At 42.8% G+C, this 20,932-nt stretch overlaps 1 protein-coding gene across 1 annotated transcript in view; it reads left to right on the forward strand.

The window, feature by feature from the left end:
• The first annotated feature begins 19,082 nt into the window (after nucleotides 1-19,082).
• Nucleotides 19,083-20,932, forward strand: part of LANCL2 (LanC like glutathione S-transferase 2) — a 49,450-nt gene continuing 47,600 nt past the window's right edge. Inside the window, exon 1 of the mRNA XM_055301266.1 lies at nucleotides 19,083-19,479. Within this exon, the coding sequence (XP_055157241.1) occupies nucleotides 19,276-19,479 (204 nt within the window). The 5' untranslated portion in view covers nucleotides 19,083-19,275. The remainder of the gene's footprint in view (nucleotides 19,480-20,932) is intronic.

Below are 20,932 nucleotides of genomic sequence, written 5' to 3' on the forward strand. Positions count from 1 at the left end.
TGGAGACACGCACACACACACACGTACTTCACACTAAGAGTGGAGGCATTAGAAGTCTAGCTTTGTGGGAAAGGATCTGACGCCTGATCAGGCTCTGAGGTTTTCTTTCCCTTTCCATGATATGACTGAAGTTGTTCTGTGTGTGGTTCTGCTCATGCCCCACTAGACTGTGAAAAACAAAGCTCAAGTTCTCCAGGTTTGGCAAATAACCTTGCCACATAAACTGGGTGCAATGATGCCTGTTCTTATAATGGACACTGGTCTGACAATGCCTAACTTTCCAATCATCTCAAAGAAATTTTTAAGGAGTGTGAACACAAATTTATATAGGATTTTTAGTATTTTTCAAGCAAGTGGGTTCATGTAGTATCTAGCTTATGATTTTACTGAAAGTGGATGCCATTGATGCTGTGTTTTGCAGTGACCTGAAGGTTCTTGATCACATATAAATGAGCAGATAAGCCATGAAATGTAGGGTTCACCTGGGGACAGTGGAAAACTTCACCCAGAAAGTAGTTTAAAGGAGTGGAAGGGATTCTAAAATAAAGCCACTTTAAGGAGAATTTGTTGTAATGTTTACATTGATTTTTCTTTTAATGGTTTACTTGAGCATTTTCTTATATCCACTCTAACCATTTTTTCAGGGTACAAATGTTACTTAATATTCTATGATGTAGAGAGCATTGGGTGTTTTTCTCTCCTCTTCTCTGTGTTTGAGCAAAATCCAAGTCATTTCTTGAAGAAAATCTTTTGGGAAAATAATTTAAGAGTTAAATTTTTTTTAATCATTTGATCCACTGATTGTACATCCAGGAATAGTTGTAGTGGAATAATTTGATATACAGAGAGAATATTCTTAAAAATAAGAATATTCTCCAAATATTAGTAATAACATGGAAATACTGAATATAAATTAGTCTAAAAATTGGAGCCTACTTAAAAAGTTAAGATGTCGGGGATCCCTGGGAGGCTCAGCTGTTTGGTGCCTGCCTTTCTCTCTCTATGTCTATCATAAATAAATAAATAAAATCTTAAAAAATAAAAAAATAAAAAAGTTAAGATGTTTTCATCAGATGGAATATTACACAACCACTAAGATCACATTTTGGCAGATTATAGCATAGCTTGGGAAAATGCTAATGATAAAATGTATGTTAAAAATCAGGATATATATCTATATGTAGATGTATATTTTAAAAAGATAATAGTAGCTAAATGATGGTGAAGGCCTTTATTATTTATTTAAACTTATTAAGTAAATAAATAATTTTTAAGATTTTATTTATTTATTCATGAGAGACACAGAGAGAAAGGCAGAGACACAGGCAGGGAGCCTGCAGGGAGCCCGATGCAAGACCCTGGGATCATGACCTGAGCCAAAGGCAGACACTCAGTTGAGCCACCGTGCCCCTAATAAAGTGTTTTTTTAAAAAAAATCAGCAGGCTTGGCTCTGGAAGAGCCTACAGATGACAGGAACTTGAGTTGCCATGCTTAAAGAGACAGCATAAAAAACTATTTGCTGAGATATAGCACAGAAGTAGCAGTTTGAAAAGTTTCCAGAGTATACTTGAAGATTTATTTACTAATATCAGAAGAGGTACTAGAGATGCAAGGACCTTTAAGATTTCAAGAACAAAAGATCTACGGGCACCATTACCCTCCCTGGATCCCCAAACTAGATAGCAGGATACCTGCAGGAGTCAGTGCAAACACTCTCCACCTAACTTGTTAACACCATATGACCCAGTACTACTTTGTCCTGTGGATCCACCCTATCCAACCAGTTTCACCCAGCAGGAGTACCTCTCAAGTAGCTCCTTCCTTGTCTCATTCTGCAAGTAGTCGTAGCAGGACCAGCACCACTCCAAAGTGACTTCTGCCCTGGAGAAAGGAGAAGATAACTACACACACTAATTTCACTGTAGCCCCAACAGGCAAACCTTATAACTGGCAGTACAGAGAGTGCCCTACTGATCACTATGTCTGCAGCCCCAGAGACTATGCAGAGGCAGGCATCTGACCTGTCAGCCTTGCCCACCAACAAAAGCCTCTCCAGAGATAGCACAGGGAGAGAACCCTGAAGTTCAGGATCATTGCAGTCTGAGCCAATGGATTGGAGGTAATTTTCTGGTTTGTCTTCAGATCCTACCCACTAACTAAGGCTTCTCAAGGGACAAAACAGGGAGGGTGCCCTGTAGTTCTGAGCACTGGGTAACCTCAGCAAAGGGTCTGAGGACAGGAATCTGGTATGACTGCTAACACTGCTTAACTGCAAGCCCATGATGGCTATAGATTGGTCCTTCCACAGCACAGGGACCAAACCTTGCCCACCACAGGCAAAATGGGCTATGGTAGCTGATTGAACAAAAAACAAATGAAGCCCAGCCACAACATTAGGGTGCATACAATCCACATAGGAGGCTGAAATATTATCCCTGAAATATCTAGTTCTGGGTGAACAGGGGTCATTAGCACAACAGGACTCTTCATAAAGGCACTACCTTAAAGATCAGGGAACATAACTGGCTTTCCTAATACATAACAACAAATACAAAGAGTTAGACAAAATAAGGAGAAAGAGGAATAGTCACAAATGAAAGAAAAGGACAAATGAACTAAATAAAATGGAGATAAGCAATATGCTTTATAGAGAATTCAAAGTAATAGTCATAAAGATACTTACTGGACTTGAGGGAAAAAATGGTGCATCCCAGTGAGACCTACAAAAGAGAGAAAATATATTAGGGCACCTGGGGGGTTCAGTTGGTTGAGTGTCCAACTCTTGAGTTTTGGCTCAGGTCATGATCTCAGGGTCATGAGATAGAGCCCCCTCATTAGACCCCACACTCAACAGGGAGTCTGCTTGAGGTTCTCTCCCTTTTCCTCTAACCCTCTTGTCTGTATGTGTTCTCTCTCTCCTTTTAATAAATAAATAAATCTGTAAAAACAAATTAAAAAGAACTAATCAGAGATGAAGAACTCAATAATTGGAATTAAAGATACACTACAGAGTGCCTGGGTAGCTCAGTTGGTTAAGCATTTGCCTTCAGCTCAAATCATGATCCCAGGGTCCTAGAATTGAGCCTCACTTTGGGGTCCCCACTCAGTAGGGAGCCTACTTCTCCTTCTCTCTTTGCCCTTCCCCTTGCCATTCATGCACACTCTCTTTTTTTATAGAAATATTTTTTATAAAATTAAAACAATAAAAACACACTAGAAGGAATCATCAGTGGACTAGAGGGGGGTAAAAAAACCAGATCAATGAGCTGGAAGACTTAGTAATGGAAAACAAGCTGAACAGCAAAAAGAAAAAAAGAATAATAAAAAAAATGAGGATAGATACAGGAAACTCAACAACATCATCAAGCCTAATAACATTCACATTATATGACTCTCAGAAGGAGAAGAGAGAGTAAGGGGACAGAAAATTTATCTGAAGAAATAATAGCTAGAAACTTCCCTAATCTGGGTCAGAAAACAGATATCTAGATCCAAGAGCCACAGAGTGCCTCCAACAAAATCAACCCAAGATGGTATACACACACACACACACACACACACACACACACACAAATTAAAATAAAAAGTAGGGGCACCTTGGGGCTCGGTAGTTGAGCCTTTGGCTCAAGTCATGATCCCGGGATCCTGAGATCAAGTCCCACATCCGGCTCCCTGTGGGGAACCTGATTCTCCCTCTGTCTAGGTCTCTGCCTCTCTCTGTGTGTCTCTTATGAATAAATAAATAAAATATTTTAAAAATAAAATAAAATGACAAATGTAGTAATGGAAAGTGAAATTTAAAAGTAACAAGAGAAAAGAAAATAGTTCCATGCAAGGGAAATTGATTTTTCAGCAGAAATTTTGTAGGCCAGAAAAGAGTGGCATGGTATATTCAAAGTGCTGAAGGATAAAAACCTGCAACCAAGAGTACTCTATCCAGCAAAGCCATCATTCAGAATAGAAAGACAGAACAATTTCCCAGACAAACTACTAAACCAGCCTTACAAGAAACACTAAAGAAAATTCATTGAATGGAAAGGAAGGGCCATAATCAGGAGTAAGAAAATTAGGAAGGGAAAAAATTTCATAGTTAAATACGAATATAATAAAAGTAGAGGGTTATTCATATAAAACTAGTATAGAGATTAAAGCACAAAAACAGTAAAATCAATTAAATCTATACATCAACCAAAGGATTTGCAAAATAAAAGGAAGCAAACCAATGACATTATATACATAAAAAAATAAGGAGGTAAAAATTAATGCTTGTGTGTATTTTATCCACTATATTGCCTTTTTCAAAAAAATAGAAGTTCTTTATATATTCTAGATACACACCCTCTATCAGTTTAAGGTACTATAGCTTATGTACTATAGCCTATGGCTTAACTTTGCACTCCTAGTGATGTCTTCTTATAAGTTCTCAACACAAGAAGAAAATTTTGTAACATGTATGGTGACAGATGGTAAGCAGATTTATTGTAATGATCATTTCACTACACATACAAATACTGAATCATGTTGTACACATGAAACTAATATAATGTACACTAATTGCACCTCAATAAAAAAATAAAAACAATATCATCAAAAAAGTCAATGCCTGGGAATAAATCTAATGAAACAAACATAAGATCTCTATACAGAGTCACAGAGTAGTATTAACAGAAAATTTAAAAGATCTAAATAAAGCACATATATGTATGTGATGGACTTGAGACTCAGAATTATTAAAATGTCAATCTACCCAAACAAGTCTATGCAATAGCAAAAATACCAATCAAAATCCTAGAAGTTTATTTGTTTTAATTGACAAGGAGAGTTTGAAATGTGTTTGGAATTTCATATGACCTAGATATTTGCGATACCAAGACAATCTTGAAGAACGAAGAACTTGTCTACCTGACTCTAAGACTTAGTACAAAGTGAGAATAATTAAAACAGAATTGGGGAAAAGATAGGCAATTAAACCAAAGAGAAGAATAAAGACCAAGAAAAAACTTACACATGCATGCATACTTGACTTCTGACAAAATTGGCAGTTTAGAACAGTGAGTAAAGGCAAAAATGTGGGTCAGTTTCATATCCAAATGGGAAAATATCAAAAATAGTTCCTAATGATAGTACAGACATTAATAATTTCAGGTAGGTTACAGACATAAATGTGAAAGGTTTAAGAATAAAGCTCCCAGGTGATATAACATGAAAATAGCCTCATGGCTTTGAGGTGGCAAAAACTTCCTAAACAGAGCCTGAACAGCAATATAATGGGACCACCTTAACATCTGGATTGCTTTAATGTCTTAAAGTGATCAAAGAGTTTGAAAAAATACGCTGCATAGTAATAGGTTCATAATATCAATCTCGACCATTTATTGAGCATTTACTGTATACTAAGCACCCTATCAGGTTTCAAATGCCTTATCTCATTTGACCCTTACTATTGCTATAATTATTTTCCAGATGAGAAAACTTAGGCCCAGAGAGTTTACTTTGCCCAAGATTATTTTTACTGCTAGTAAGGAACAGAGATGCTGTTCAAACCAGGCAGTCTAGCTCCAGAGTCCACACTCAGTGATTCCACCTGAGCCCTATTTAAGGTATTGGATTTTTTTAATGTTTCAAGAGTCTCTTTAAATTCTAGTTAGTTAATATAGAGTGCAATATTCATTTTGGGAATAGAATTTAGTGATTCATCATTTGCTTGTAACACCTAGAGCTCATCACAACCAGTGCCCTTCTTGACACTTGTCACCCATGTAGCCCATCCCCTGCCCACCTCCCTTCCATCAGCCCTCAGTTTGTTCTGTATAGTTAATAGTCTGTTTTATGGTTTGCCTCCCTCTCTTTTTTTTTAAATCTTCTTCCCCTCTATTCATCTGTTTTGTTTCTTAAATTCTGTATGAGCGAAATCATACAGTATTTGTCTTCCTCTGACTTATTTCTCTTTGCATAATACCTTCTAGCTCCATCCATGTTGCTGCAGATGGCAAGATTTCATTCTTTTTGATGCTGATAATGTTCTATTTGGGATATATATACATATATATAAACCACACCTTCTTTATCCATTCATCAGTTGGTAGACATTTAGGCTCTTTCCATAGTTTGGCTATTGTTGATAATACTGCTATAAATATCAGGGTTTATGTGCCCCTTCGAATCAGAATTTTTGTATCCTTTGGATAAATACCTGGTAGTGTAATTGCTGTGTCATAGGGTAGTTCTATTTTTAGTTTTTTGAGGAACCTCAGTACTGTTTTCTAGAGTGGCTGCACTAGTTTGTTTTCCCACCAACAGTGGAAGAGGGTTCCCCTTTATCAGCATCTTTACCAACCCCTATTGTTTCCTGTGCTGTTAATTTTAATAATTCTGACAAGTGTGAGGTGGTATCTCATCATAGTTTTGATTTGTATTTTCCCTGATGATGGGAGATGTTTACATAATGTCTGTTAGCCATCTGGAAGTTTTCTTTGAAAAATGTCTATGCGTGTCTTTTGCCCATTTCGTAACTGGATTATTCGTTTTTTGGGTGTTGGAGTTTGATAAGATTTTGGATATTAACCCTTTATCAGATATGTCATTTGCAAATATCTTCTCCCATTTTGTAGGTTGCTTTTTAGTTTTGTTGATTGTTTTCTTTGCTGTGCAGAAGGTTTTATCTTGATAAAGTCCCAATAGTTCATTTTGGCTTTTTTTTCCCCCTTGCCTTTGGAGATGTGTCTAGTAAGAGTTGCTACAGCCAACTCAAAGATGTTTCTGCCTGTGTTCTCCTCTAGGATTTTAATGGTTTCCTATCACAATTTAGGTCTTTCATCCACTTTGAATTTATTTTTGTGTATGGTATTAGAAAGTGGTCTGGTTTCATTCTTCTGAAGCACATCACTCTCCAGTTTTCCCAACACCATTCGTTCAAGAGACTCTTTTTTCCTTTGGATCTTCTTCCCTGCTTTGTTAAGATTGGTTTACCATATAGTTGCGAGCCCATTTCTGGGTTTTCTATTCTGTTCCATTGATCTATGTGTCTGTTTTTGTGCCAGTACCATACTATCTTGATGATTGCAGCTTTGTAATATAGCTTGAAGTCCAGAATTGTGCTGCCACTAGCTTTGTTTTTCTTTTTCAAGATTGCTTTGGCTATTCGAGGTCTTTTGTGGTTTCACACAAATTTTAGGATTGCTTATTCTAGCTCTGTGAAAAATGCTGGTGATATTTTGATAGGGATTGCATTAAATCTGTAGATTGCTTTGAAAAAAGTTATTGCACTTTATGTATTGTATGCATTTCACTGACACACTGATGCTGAACCTGAGGAGGACATGTAGGATACATGTCCATCTGGAGGCATCTCAGTGTTACTTATTAAGAGGATCTCAGAAATCAAGTCAAAATCATACTAGTAGGCTCAATCTTCCTGTCTTCCTAATCATGTTTCCAAAAAGGTAATTGTGAGTTGTTATGTTTGGTAGTGGTAACAATAAACTTTACATTAATGAGATCCATGATAGCCAATCTATAATTTTTTTACCTTTTAATTATGTTGGGTTATATTGGGCTATCTCTCTGTCTTTGTTAACCAGGTACTGGGAGGAGGATGAATTCCACATTTGGAATTCAACAGATGGAAACAATCTTAGTTAATCCTCAATTCCTTTTAAGAACTGAATCTCCAGTGGTGATATGAATTCTGGGTATGTAGAGTTTACTAAAAATAATAACAAAAGAGCATAGAGAGACTTTCTGCTCAAGCACATAGAATGCCCATGATATTCCTATGGCCAGGGAAATAATACAAGACTAGAACAAGTTGCCATCATGTGAGTCAGCCCTACCCTTGCCAATTCTCTCTCTGACAGATGGAGAGATGGAAGATTCAAAACTGTGTCTATAGTAGGATTAACATTCTAAAATTTAGTCACTTGTAGGAATATAATATTAACCATCATTTGAAAAGATTTGGTTTATGGTTCCTCAATTGACCTTACCATTATTCATTTGAAAAATCCACATACTTTCCTTTCATTTCTTCCCTCCATCCTCCTTTTTTTCTTCAGTTTTTATTTAAATCCAGTTAACAAACAGTGTAATATCAGTTTCAGGTATAGAAATCAGTGATTCATCACCTACACGCAACACCCCCAACGTTCATCATTTCCCTCCATCCTTCTTTTGTTTTTTCCCTTCTCTCCTCTCCCTCCCTCATCCCCTTCTTCCTTCCTTCCTACTTTCCTTTCTTCCTTCCTTCTTTTATTATCTTAGTTGTGTAGCCTTATATATAAATTGTCAGTCAAGAGACTATTCTAGAAAGGAATATAAAGAAAAGTAAGTGCAATGTTTAAAGTCTCATTACATTCTAAGTCTTCTCAATCAAAATAAGAATCTTTAAAATATCCAGGTCAGCAAAGAAACTCTCATTATGTCATTTTTTTTGGTGATAATGCTTTCTTTTCTAAGCCAAGCACTACCCAGCAAGAGAATTCTTAAATGTAAATTGGCAATAAAGAATGCTCTCTTCTAGGCAAGTCTTCAAAAATGCCCTGTTATCAAGGTGCCACTCTCTGTGCTTACACAGATCCACACTAACTCCTGGAGCTGAGGACTGGGAACAATGGAGAAGGAATGGGCTGAAGGGTCACACAAGGTGAAAAGATTCAGAGAGACCAAAGAACCTAAGCACAAAGCAGGTATGAGTAACAGAAGAAAGGATCCAGTGAGTCTGATACCATATGTAATCCATGCTTTCCGCAGCAGCACAAGACCTAGACAGCCAAACAAGGGCAGGCCTGGTAATTTCAGGATTAACAACAAAGGTATTATTTAGTTCCAAGACTTCAACTCACAACTTCACTGGGATCCCCAAGTGTTTCATATCCTCCTTTTCTCTGGCAGGGCCCTGGGGACTTCTGGATATAGCCACAGCACAGTGTGCCAAACACATTCTAAGTGGTGCTCCAGGGGATGTTCAAGTATAAAACAGTGTGAGTGGCCTTGCCCAAAGTTGGACAATGCCGTGGTATTGCTACATGATCACTTTGGTGGCCACCTGGGTAGTCATTAACATTTTCTTGTTATTTATTACTTATTAAACAAACAGGAACAACTGAATGTCTAGTAACAGTGGATTGGTAAAATAAATTCAGGTAGGCATTACAGTGGCATCTTATGCAGCCAGTAAAATCATGCTATAGAATGTTTAACGGTTCTGGCCGCTATAATGGAATGATTTTGCTAAACTACAACTCTTTAACTGTTATAAAATCTGAGCACAAAATCTAAAATTGTCTTTTTAAATGTGTATAGGCATTGGAGTAGGACCCAAAGCACGCAGAAGCTGTAGCATAACTTTTCTTTGGAAATTGGGAAGGAAGCCCAATAGGTAAGAGATTTGCAGTTATGCAGCTTCTGGCCTGAAGGATCTTGGATGACAGGTAGACAGAAGGGATAAACCTCAAAATCTGATTGTAAACTCAGCCCAAAGTCTTGGCTGATTTGCTAAACTATATATGCCTAGGGAGACTCCAGTGAGCCCAGCAAAAATTAACAGCTGAAAATGAAAATGATAGAGATTTCAGCTGCTGCTCACTGCAGAGGAAACAGAATTTAAATTTTTTTTAATTTTATTAATTTCTTTTAAAGATGTATTTTTGAAGATCAACATTTCATTGTGATGTTTATAACATATGTAGACGATGTAAACATGCTAACAACACATATTATAGGGGGGATGTAACTGAACTATATACCATGTGTTTGTTGTTTTTATTTCATTGTGAAAAAAGCACTTAACAAGCTCTACCTTATGGACAAATTTTTAAGTGTACAATGTATTACTTTTGGCTACAAGTACAAAGTTGTGCAGGAGATCTCTAGAGCTTATTCATTTTGTTTGACTAAAACATGATGCCTGTTCATTATTAACTCTCCATTTCCCTCTTCCCTCAGTCCCTGGCAACCACCATTCCACTTTTTGATTTTATGAATTTGACTCTTTTATTCAAGTTCTTAGTCCATTTTTAAAATAGAGTTATTGGGATCCCTGGGTGGCTCCAGCGGTTTAGCGCCTGCCTTCAGCCCGGGGTATGATCCTGGAGTCCCCAGGATCAAGTCCCACATCGGGGTCCCTGTGTGAAGCCTGCTTCTCCCTCTGCCTGTGTCTCTGCCTCTGTGTGTGTGTGTGTCTCTCATTAATAAATAAATAAAATCTTTAAAAAAATAAAATAGTTATTAAATTTTTACTGTTGAGTTGTGGGAGTTTCTTGTATATTTTAGAAATTAATCCCTTATCAGATTTATGGTTTTCTAATATTTTTCTCCCATTCCATAGTTTGCCTTTTTACGTGGTGATTGTTTCTTTTGCTGTACAGAAGCTTTTAAGTTTGATACAGCCTTAGTTGCTTATTTTTTATATTGTTGCCTGTTTTGGGTGTCACATTGGTGAAATCCTTGCCAAGATCAATGTCATAAAGCTCTTTACCTGTTCTCTTTGAGGAGTTTTACAGTTTGGGTCTTATGTTTGAGTCATCAATCATTTTGAGTTGATTTTCGTGTACGGTACAAGATTAGGATCTAGCTTTTGCATATGGCTATCATGTTTCCACACCATTTCTGGAAGAGAAATTGTATATTCTTGACACCCTTGTTGAAGATCAGTTGACTGCATGTATTGTCTGTGACAGAGCCCCATGACATTCCTCCTTCTCCGCTAACTTTATTTCTGAGGTTGGGGAGGGTATACCTTTAGGGTGTGTTTTACAGGGTCACAATTTACATAAACAATTTGAATCACCCACATCAGTGTATCAGCATCATTCTTGTGGTCTCATCACTCTCTAGGCCACTCTTTTAGAATCTGGGTCAGGCATGGGGACCCTAGGAAAACACCACAGCTACTACTCCTGGAGCTCATGGGGCATCTGGTCTTTACCCTACAAGGGGAAGGGCTCTGAAGAAAAGAAATGAGAGTGGCCCCTTGTATGTTTTGTCAGGGCTTGGGTCTCCCCACCCAGATGGCACTGCCAGCCTTCACCAATCCTAGGATGGAAGAGGAACTTAGAAAATTCCGAGGAAGGACCTAGGGAGGTATTATGTTATCCATCACCCTGGTAAATCTCATGTGGGCCACATCAGAGCACTTTGATGCCGCGCAATGCCTGCTCTCACAGCCTTCTCTTTGGGCAATGATCAATAACAAATCTGTGTCCCAACATGGAGCCCAGGTGTCTTGAGTCTCCCTACCCCACAAGCGCAAGTTAGAACAGTCCTTTTTCACCTATAATTTTGGAGAGTGGGATCATAGCACTCTGCTACTAGGAATTGGCTATCGGTCCCTCCATTGTTTTTGGTGTGTAACAGCTTTATTGAGATGTAATGCATATGCCATATCATTCACTCATTGAAAGTGTACGACTCAGTGGTTTTTAGTACATCACAAAGTTTTGCAACTATCACCACAACCAATTTGAAAATATTTTCACTGTTACAAAAAGACGCCTTGTACCTCCTAACCATCACTTTCTAATCTCCACTTGCCTAAGTCCCACACAACCACTAACCCATTTTCTGTCTTTATAGATTAGTCTATCCTGAGTAGTTCATATAAATGCAATCCAATGTGTAGGGTAGGAGGCAGAGCTTTACATGTCATTATCTGCTTAGGAAGTCAGGGGGTTAACTAGTTAGTCAATTTTTTCTTCATAAATGAAACGGTGGGGAGGGCTGTCTTAAATGAAGTTCAGCTTGCATCAGGAGAGGCCTGTTTCTTGCATGAAGAAGAGCTAAGGAAAAAATTTTCTATATAGAGGCAGAGCAACCACCTGAGTAGAGAAGTTATTTCGCAGTACTCATTAACAAAAAAATACTGTATTTTTTCCCAGAAAGACCTTACCTCTGTGATTGCTCTGTGTACCATGTAGGGTAGATCCCCCCATCTTGTGAATAAGGTCACATGAACAGTAGTTATTCATATTTCACTGGCTCATTAACTGCAAACTGACCCCTCCCAAATATATGGGAGTCGTCATAGTATGTCTCCCATGTTCATGAATAAATCAGCTCCCAAGAGTGCTGCCTCTACCTTGCAGGGCATCACACTGTGTCTGCCACCTGACTGGCTATATGTCAGGTCTGAAGCAAGAAGGAGAAAATGCAGTTGGAAATGCACAGGATTGCTAAAGCCCATTTTCCCTTCGATGTGACTTTCTCTTTTTCTACCACCCATCGCGGGTTGAGCTGAGGACAAGCCCCAATCCCACATTGTTCTCAGAATCACACCCTGCCTGCAAACAACTGAAGCTTTGTTCCTGGGCCAGATGGTTATATCTGGCTCTCAGAGGGTAAAGAGAAGATAAACTCTTGCAAACAGCATCGTGTTGGGGCTGCCTGCAAGTCCCCAGACCTTCTCAGAGATATCTGAACCCCAGCAGTGAGATCCCTGCTGTATCTTTACATTCTTATCTGAGTAAATCCTTATGTCTCTTATATTTGGGGGCACTCCAGATGAGCTTGCCTAGAAAGCATGGCCTTTGTAGGCCTTGCCTGGAAAGCATTCTCAGTATGGCCTTTCTCCGAAGGCCAGGTTCCAGAAGGACAGCAGAGGAAAGGTGCCCCCACAGACACATGCTCGGCAAGACACTAGGATAGAGGTGATAGTGTCACCACAAACCTTTAGTCTAAGTCTCCCGTATGAAATCTAGTTACCAGCATTTCATAAGCACAGTGCTCTAATTTCAGCTCCTCATTCCACCTTAGGTCCTGACCTCATGTTCCACAGAAGCCCACGTGAGATGCAGTGCCCAGACTGAGTCCTGCAGAACGTGTGCGCTTGCTCCTTACCAATGCCTCCTGCTCCCTCATAACCTTTCCTGGGATCTAAGCAACTTCTGGTTCCTTTTTGGCTTCCTGTCCATGCAAGAAAATGGGTTAGTGGTTGTGTGGGACTTAGGCAAGTGGAGATTAGGAAGTGATGGTTAGGAGGTACAAGGCGTCTTTTTGTAACAGTGAAAATATTTTCAAATTGGTTGTGGTGATAGTTGGCCCTCAGTCTGAAACAAGTTAAATCCTCACTAATTCTTAGAGAAACTAGATTTCCTATAGAAATCAAATGAAGAGATGACCAAGCCCTCCTCTGTTAAGAACCTCTTCAGCAGACCCCACTAGACCAGGCACAGTGTCGCAGAGAACCCATGTTGACAGCCACCAAGGGACAAAAGCAGAAACAGGTACTCTCCAGTGTGCCATCAACTCTCCCTGGGAATGTTTACAGAACCCAAACTTGATTAAAATCTAAAATGCTTTTGGGTTCTACTAGTATAGTGTAAGCACCAGCATTCAACTTACATTCTGAATTTCAGCACAAGCTTTAAATCTATTGAAACTTCCATGATGAGGCACAAAATTTGGGTCAGTATCCTCTAACTCTCCTTTGACATGTGTGAAAAGACACTTAGCCTTTCTTTGATCATCACCTTTCAGTCATAAATTGAGTCCCATAAAGCAAATAATTATATAAATGATATCAAAATAAGTGAGCTGCCATTGGGAGACACCGTATAAATGACACCAGACAACAGCAGGTGAGGAAAGTGCTCTTTGCCAGGTACACTTTGCAGTATCCGCCGTATCTCTGAAATGAAGTATGCCTAATGGAACAGCTTGCTGAAGACAGCAATTCTTTTTTTTTTTTAAGTGTATTATTAGTCAGGGGTAGAATTTGGTGATTCCTCAGTTGCATATAACACCCAGTGCTCTTTACATCAAGCGCCCTCTTTACTGCTCATCACCCAATTACCCCATTCTCCCACCCTTCACCCCTCCAGGGAACCTCAGTTTGTTTCCTAGAGTTGAGAGTCTCTTATGGTTTGCCTCCCTTCCTCCCTCTTTTTCTTTTCTTTTGTCATTTTTAAGATTTTATTTATTTATTCTTCAGAGACACAGAGAGAGGCAGAGACACAGGCAGAGGGAGAAGCAGGCTCCCTGTGGGGACCCCAATGCGAGACTAGATCCCAGGACCCCAGGATCACACCCTGAGCCAAAGGCAGACGCTAAACCACTGACCAACCCAGGCATCCCTCTTATTTTTCCTTTCCTTCCCCTATGTTCATTTGTTTTGTCTCAAATTCCACCTATAAGTGAAATCACATGGTATTTGTCTTTCTCTGACTGATATATTTTGCTAAGCATACACCCTCTACTTCCATCCATGTTATTGCAAACAGCAAAATTTCATTCTTTTTGATGGCTGAGTAATATTCTATTGTATATGTACATATACCACACCTTTGCCCATTCATCTGTCAATGGACATCTCAGCTCTTTCCAAATTTGGCTATTGTGGACATTGCTGCCATAAACATTGGTGTGCATGTGATCCTTCAAATCACTACTTTTGTATCCTTTGAATCAATACCCAGTAGTGCTACTGCTGTGTCATAGGGTAGCTCTACTTTTCAAGGAACCTCCATACTGTTTTCCAGAGTGGCTGGACCTATTTGCATTCTCACCAAAAGTGGAAGAGGCTTTCCCTTTCTCCACATCCTCGTCAACATCTGTTGTTTCCTGTGTTGTTAATTTTAACCATTCTGACAGGTGTGAGGTGGTATTTCGTTGTGGTTTTGATTTGTATTTCTCTGATGCCAAGTGAAGTGGAAGATTTTTTCACATATCTGTTGGCCATTTGTACGTCTTCTTTAGAGAAATGTCTGCTCATGCTTTCTTCCCATTTCTTAATTGGATTTTTTGGTTTTGGGGTATTGAATTTAATAAGTTCTTTATAGATTTTGAACACTAGCCCTTTATCTGACATGTCATTTGCAAATATCTTCTCCCATTCCATAGGTGTGAAGGCAGTAATTCTTAAACTTTTGGCCTCAGAATCCCTTTACATTTAAAATATATTGAGAATCCTAAAGAATTTTTGTATGGACAATATCTATTAATATGTACCAATTTGGAAGTACTGAAAATTTTTAATTATTTTTAAATTTGGCAACATAACAAATTACATGCTATAGGTTAATGTGAACAACATATTTTATGAAAGATAGCTATTTTTTAAACCAAAAAAAAAGCACAAGTGGCATTGTTTTACATTTTTTACAAATTTTTTCTATATCTGGCAAAGAGAAGATAGCTAAATCCTCATATTTACTTCTCTATCAAATCTGCTTGCTATGACATCTTATGTCATGTTGCCTTTAGAAAACCCACTGTACACTCATGGAGAATGGTAGTGAAAAAAAGCAAAGAATACATGGGAGCTCTTCTCACATCTTGTCTCCACTGTCTGTCTACCTAAGCCTACTTGTGTTCAGTGTCCTGTGTGCACACCTTGCAAGCAGTGAATCTGACTTCCAGAGTACCAGCTTAGTGGATGTCAGGAGTCACCAATGCTGCTAAAAGAGCTGCAATTGCTTATCTAATTCACAAAGACTTTATGTTAAAGATCATTGCAGCAAATCTACAGTAAACCGTCACCCCCAGAAAGACAGCCCCAATGTGTGCTACCATTATTGATGGTCCAAAAATTTCCCATTCGGTGATGGATTTCAAATAAAATACAATGAAGAAACAGGAGACAATATGAGACTTCTGGTAATTAAGAAAAAAGAAATTTAATTAGGCAGTTTTGATACTGTAAACCAATTTTTCATGATATTACCTAATCGATTTTGTGGGGTTTTTTTTGTTATTTAAGTATAGTTGACATGCAATGTTAGTTTCAGGTGCACAGAACAGTGATTTGACAATTGTATACATTATGTAACACTTAGCCTGATAAGTACAGCTACCATCTGTCACCATACAGTTATTACAATATTATGGACTATATTCTTTACGCTATCCTGATGACTACCACTTCTAACGCACTCCCCTGGGTTCTAGATGGGGTAGAGTGAAAACTGCAGCTTTCACATTCATGGCATTCACCTTGTTTGTTACATCATAGTACAAATGTGTTTAAATTGAAAGAAAAGGAAAAGGACAAAACCTCGTGGCCTGTGAGTTGGTTTGGTCCTGTGAGGATCTGTTTCCTTATATTTCAAATAATGACATCAGAATATAGTTGTATGTTGAAGTTAACATATTAAATTGCTCTCAAAATTAAAAATCAGGAAAAGCTGCCCCAAAAGGCCTCTGATGATACTTGGAGCACCAGTTACTGGTTTAAGGGATCAAATTTATCCTAAACTAGAGCTGTAGCACATATAAGGCTTGCAGCTGGAAGGTGCCATCTTACGTATCAGAGAGAATGAGGGTAAAGCAAATCTCTCCTCTGTACCCCTGGGCTAGCCTGTTTCTTCCCCAACGAGCCAACGACCTGGATGCTGATGGATGGACAAAGTATAGGGCAACCTCAAAAGGGAACTACGGTGTAAGAAGAAGGGACTTTACTGGGGCTTCCCCTTGTACTTCCCAAAGGAAAGGTCTTCCACGGAGGCTTGGGCAGTGCTGGCAAACACATATAGGACAGGAGGACTCAGTCAGTGGCTTAGGAACGCAGACAAATCTAAAATATGTCCTGAGCAGCCCGGGTGGTTCAGCGGTTTAGCACTGCCTACAGCCCAGGGCATGATCCTGGGGTACGGGGTCTAGTCCCACGTGGGGCTCCCTGCATGGAGCCTGCTTCTCCCTCTGCCTGCGTCTCTGCCTCTCTCTGTGTCTCTCATGAATAAATAAATAAAAGTCTTTAAAAAAATAAATAAAAGCTTGTCCTATGACACACAAGTGAAGAATAAATTAAAAAAGCTATTTAATTAATCAAAAGGCAAGCAAACAAAACCTCGGGACTTCACATGTACCCAATAGATCTCCTTCACCTGGCCCTCTGCCGACATCCACGCTGCCCTGGAAGTTTCTGTCCTGCAGCCCTGCCCCAGGAAAACCTGTCTCCTGCAGGGGGAAGACTCACTCCCTGGGCCCTCTCATGGAGTTCCGGCCGTGAGCGCTGTCCAAGGTTCGGCCGGGTGAACAGGGGCGTTCCCCTCTCTGCTAGATTCTTTTGCTAGGAATTGCCAGTTGTCCTCACCACTCCTAGCTGTTCGTTTTTGACATTAATCCTTGCACTGTCCCCGCTCACTTACCTAGATGAGTAGGGAAGGACACCCTATCTAAGAATCCGGTTTGGCCTTAAGCAAGTAAGAAGTCATCATTTCAAGGCACTGCTCCAAGTCCGTGCTACCAAAGTGTGGCCACCAGAGGAAGACACTCCCGCAGCTTGGAAGGGCAGCAAAATGGGTCCCCGCATCTCCTGTTATTTTTAAAAAGCCTCCAGAAAAAACAGGAGCGTGAAGGAAGGACTGTCACAACTCTGCAAAATAGCGCAAGTGAAATCTCCACTAACAGCAGACCTGCAGCTCAGACAATATTTAAGACGACACGCCAGTTCCTTAAACTGCCTTTGAATTTTTTGGTCCTTGAATATATATCGGTCGTCCTTGGGGTGAGTTTGTGGACTTGCCAACGGTTGTCCCCAGGCAAGCACCGAATTCTAAGAAGAGTCAAGAAAAACTCTTTTCACCTGACAGCAAATAGGTGAGAGAGAGCAAAGGTCACCAGCCTTACCACGGCAAAGCCAGCAGTGGCCGTTTCTGCCACACCTGCCCGTGGCCTTCTGGTCTAAATGACACAGGCCTTGGGGAACATGCGCCATGGATGATCTTCTCTACTGAAGTCCCTGAGGTGGGAGGGTTATGGTCCCTAAGGCAGGTGGGCATCAGTAGTTAGAGGGCTACAGTCACTTCAGGTGAAAGCATGAAAATCGGGAGCAGCAAGATTTCCCTTACTCGGGGATGGGACCCCAGGACAGGGAGATGGAGCACAAAGTGGACAGGGATGCAGCTGTACATGCACACTTTATTTATTCATTTATTTATTCATGAGAGAGAGAGAGAGAGAGAGAGAGGCAGAGACACAGGCAGGGGGAGAAGCAGGCTCCACCGCGGGAGCCCGGGTCACCCCCTGGGCCAACTGGGCCAAAGGCAGGCGCTAAACCGCTGAGCCCCCCAGGGATCCCCCAGGCACACTTTTATTAGACGACTGTTTCCTTGAACTCCCAGGATCCTTCTGCTTAAAAAACCCCATTGGAATGATTTCCTCCTACACTGTACTCGCCCCTGGTCCTCCCTCCCATCTGCAGGGGGTGTTTCACCTGCAGGGCCTTGTGCAGCTGGGGGGGGGGGAGCCAGTGTCCTTTCCTGTTGGACACAGTGTTTTCCTCCATCGCATCCCTCTTCCTCTTTATTACACTAACGTATAAACTGCTTGGTTCCATTAAAAAAAAAAAAAATCTTTATCCTCCTATACCGTAACCCTGACCTTTCTCCCGCACTGACTTGTGACCCGAAGGGCATAAACTATCTTCTTCTTATCTATTTGTCATTGCATCGGATATTTAAATGGGGAGGGGTGGTGGTGGTTGGGGGGGAGGAAGGGGGGAGGATATTCCCCTCCAGGAGAAAGAAATCATTGCCTGGGCTCGGTCCAGAGTTACGTAAACCGCAAGGTCTGTTTGCTCGAGCCCTTTTACGAGGCAGGTGACGCTCCCCCCCGCGACCAACGTTGCGGGGATCTTTGAGGTCGATGATGCTTCCACGTTCACCTCCCGCTACCAAGGATCCGTCTATTGAAACAAGGGGGCTGAAGCGAGACGTGGCGGTGGGGGGGGGGGGAGCGGCCTGTGGCTCCTCCTCCGACCCCCCCGCCCGGGATGAACAGGACGCAGCGTTTCCCCCCTGCCCCCGGGAGGCACTATCCTTGCAGCGTCGTGGGCGGCTTTGACAGTCTTTCCTTTAGGATGATCTTTTTCTCCTAGACTCCCCCACCCCACCCCCCCCCACCCCACATCCGTCCAAGGGCTGCTGCTGCTGCTGCTGCTGCTGCTCGCGCGGCCGGCGGCCGGCGCCCGGGCCCGAGGACGCGGCGGATCGCTCGGCGGCTGCAAGCGCAGGGCGGGCTCGGCGCCCCCGGAGCCCCCGGAGCCCCCGGAGCGGCAGCGGGCGGGCCCTGCGGGCGGGGCAGCCGCGGGGGCGGGGGCGGGGGCGGGGGCGGGGGGCGCGCGGGCCGCCGCCAGATGTGCCGGGCCCCCGCCGCGACGCCGGCCCCCCGCAGAGGCGCCCCCGCAGCTGGCGGCCTCCGAGGCGGGAGCGCCCGCCCCGCCGAGCGCGGGCTCCCCGGCGGCCGGCGCGGGGCTCGGGCCGGAGCGCGGCGGCGGGAGGTTTGTCCCCGCGCGCCCGCCGTACCGCGCGGCCCCGGGGCCGGGGAAGCGGCGCGCGGCTGAGATGGGCGAGACCATGTCCAGGAGACTCAAGATCCATCTGGGCGGCGAGGCGGAGATGGAGGAGCGGGCGTTCGGCAACCCGTTCCCGGACTACGAGGCCGCCGCCTCCGCGGGGCCCGCCACCGGAGGGGCCGAGGACGCGGGCTGCGCTCGCCCCCCGCCCGCGACCGACGAGCTCGGCCTCCCTTTTCACGACGACGGAAAGGTGAGTCGGCGGGTGGTGGGGCCTCAGGCCGCGCGGGGCGCGGGGGGGGCTGCCGATGGTCGCGTCCGCCGGCCCCGCCCCCGAGGCGCGTGACGTCAGCAGTCCGCGCCCCGCGCTCGGCGCCCGCGGGCCCTTCCTCCCCGAGGCGGGCTGGGTGGCGTCCGCGGCGTCCCTCCGCCCGCCGCCTGCCGGCCGCTCCTGCCGTCGAGACGCGCGCTGGAGGAGCGCTCGGGGCCCGGGCCCGCGGCGGGGAGAGCGGGGCGGGGGGGGCGCCGGGGGCGCGCGGGCCTGAGGGGCGCGGCCTCCGGAGCTGCGGCCGGGCGCGCCGTCCCCCGGGGACTTCCGGCGTCGCGGCCGCGGACCGGCGCCCCGTCAGCCGTGTGGTGCGGAGCGGCCGTGGGCGCCGACGACGGGGCCGCGGGATGTCGGAGCAGACGCTCCCTGGGTGGGGCCCGAGGCACTCCGGGGCCGTCCGGGCGACGGCCCGGCTCCGGTGAGGGCACGCGATCACCTGCTAGGTTGCAGGGGGCTCGGTTTTGTCTTGTTTTTTTTTTTTTCCCCCACTAACGTCGGTGTTCCAAGTCTTTTTTTTTTTTTTTTTTTTTGGTGTTCCAAATCCTAGTTCTCCCCGCTTCCCTATGTATTTTGTACTTTTACCGGCAGTCACAAGTAGCTTATGAGTAAAGAAAGAGGTTTTCTTAAATCTGGAGAGGAAAAAATAAAATTTAAAAAAAAAGGAATCAGCAATGTTTCAAAGAAAAAAGTCGCAAAGGAAAAAATTTATTTATTTATTTATTTATTTATTTATTTATTTATTTATTTAAGATTTTATTTATTTATTCATGAGACACACAGGCAGAGGGAGAAGCAGGCTCCACGCAGGGAGCCCGACGTGGGACTCGATCCCGGGACCCTGGGGTCACGCTCTGGGCTTAACCGCTGGGCCACTCGGGCGGCCCGGAAAAAAAAAAAAATTATAATCATTCTCTATTCATTTGGTTCCGTGTTGTTAATTCTTGTTTTGTCTGCATACTGTTTTTTTTTTTTTTTTCACCATTAGTTCTGGAAATTCTTACCTAGTTAAGTTTTACGATCTTTTTTTTTTTTTTTTTTTTTTTTTTCATGACAGTCACAGAGAGAGAGAGAGAGAGGCAGAGACACAGGCAGAGGGAGAAGCAGGCTCCATGCACTGGGAGCCCGATGTGGGATTCGATCCCGGGTCTCCAGGATCGCGCCCTGGGCCAAAGGCAGGCGCTAAATCGCTGCGCCACCCAGGGATCCCACGATCTTAAAGTCCTGTACAATCTGTGTTCTGGACGACTCGTCAGGCTTTGTACCCTCAGACCTTCTCCGGAGACGAAGCACGTTTGCAAAAGCATCAGAGTAAATCCATGACTGTAAATGACGAAAGACTGAAAAAGTGACCATGGTTAAAAGATGCGACGAGAACTCA

Source organism: Nyctereutes procyonoides, unplaced genomic scaffold, assembly GCF_905146905.1.
Source record: "Nyctereutes procyonoides isolate TBG_1078 unplaced genomic scaffold, NYPRO_anot_genome, whole genome shotgun sequence".
Taxonomy (NCBI): Eukaryota; Metazoa; Chordata; class Mammalia; order Carnivora; family Canidae; genus Nyctereutes; species Nyctereutes procyonoides.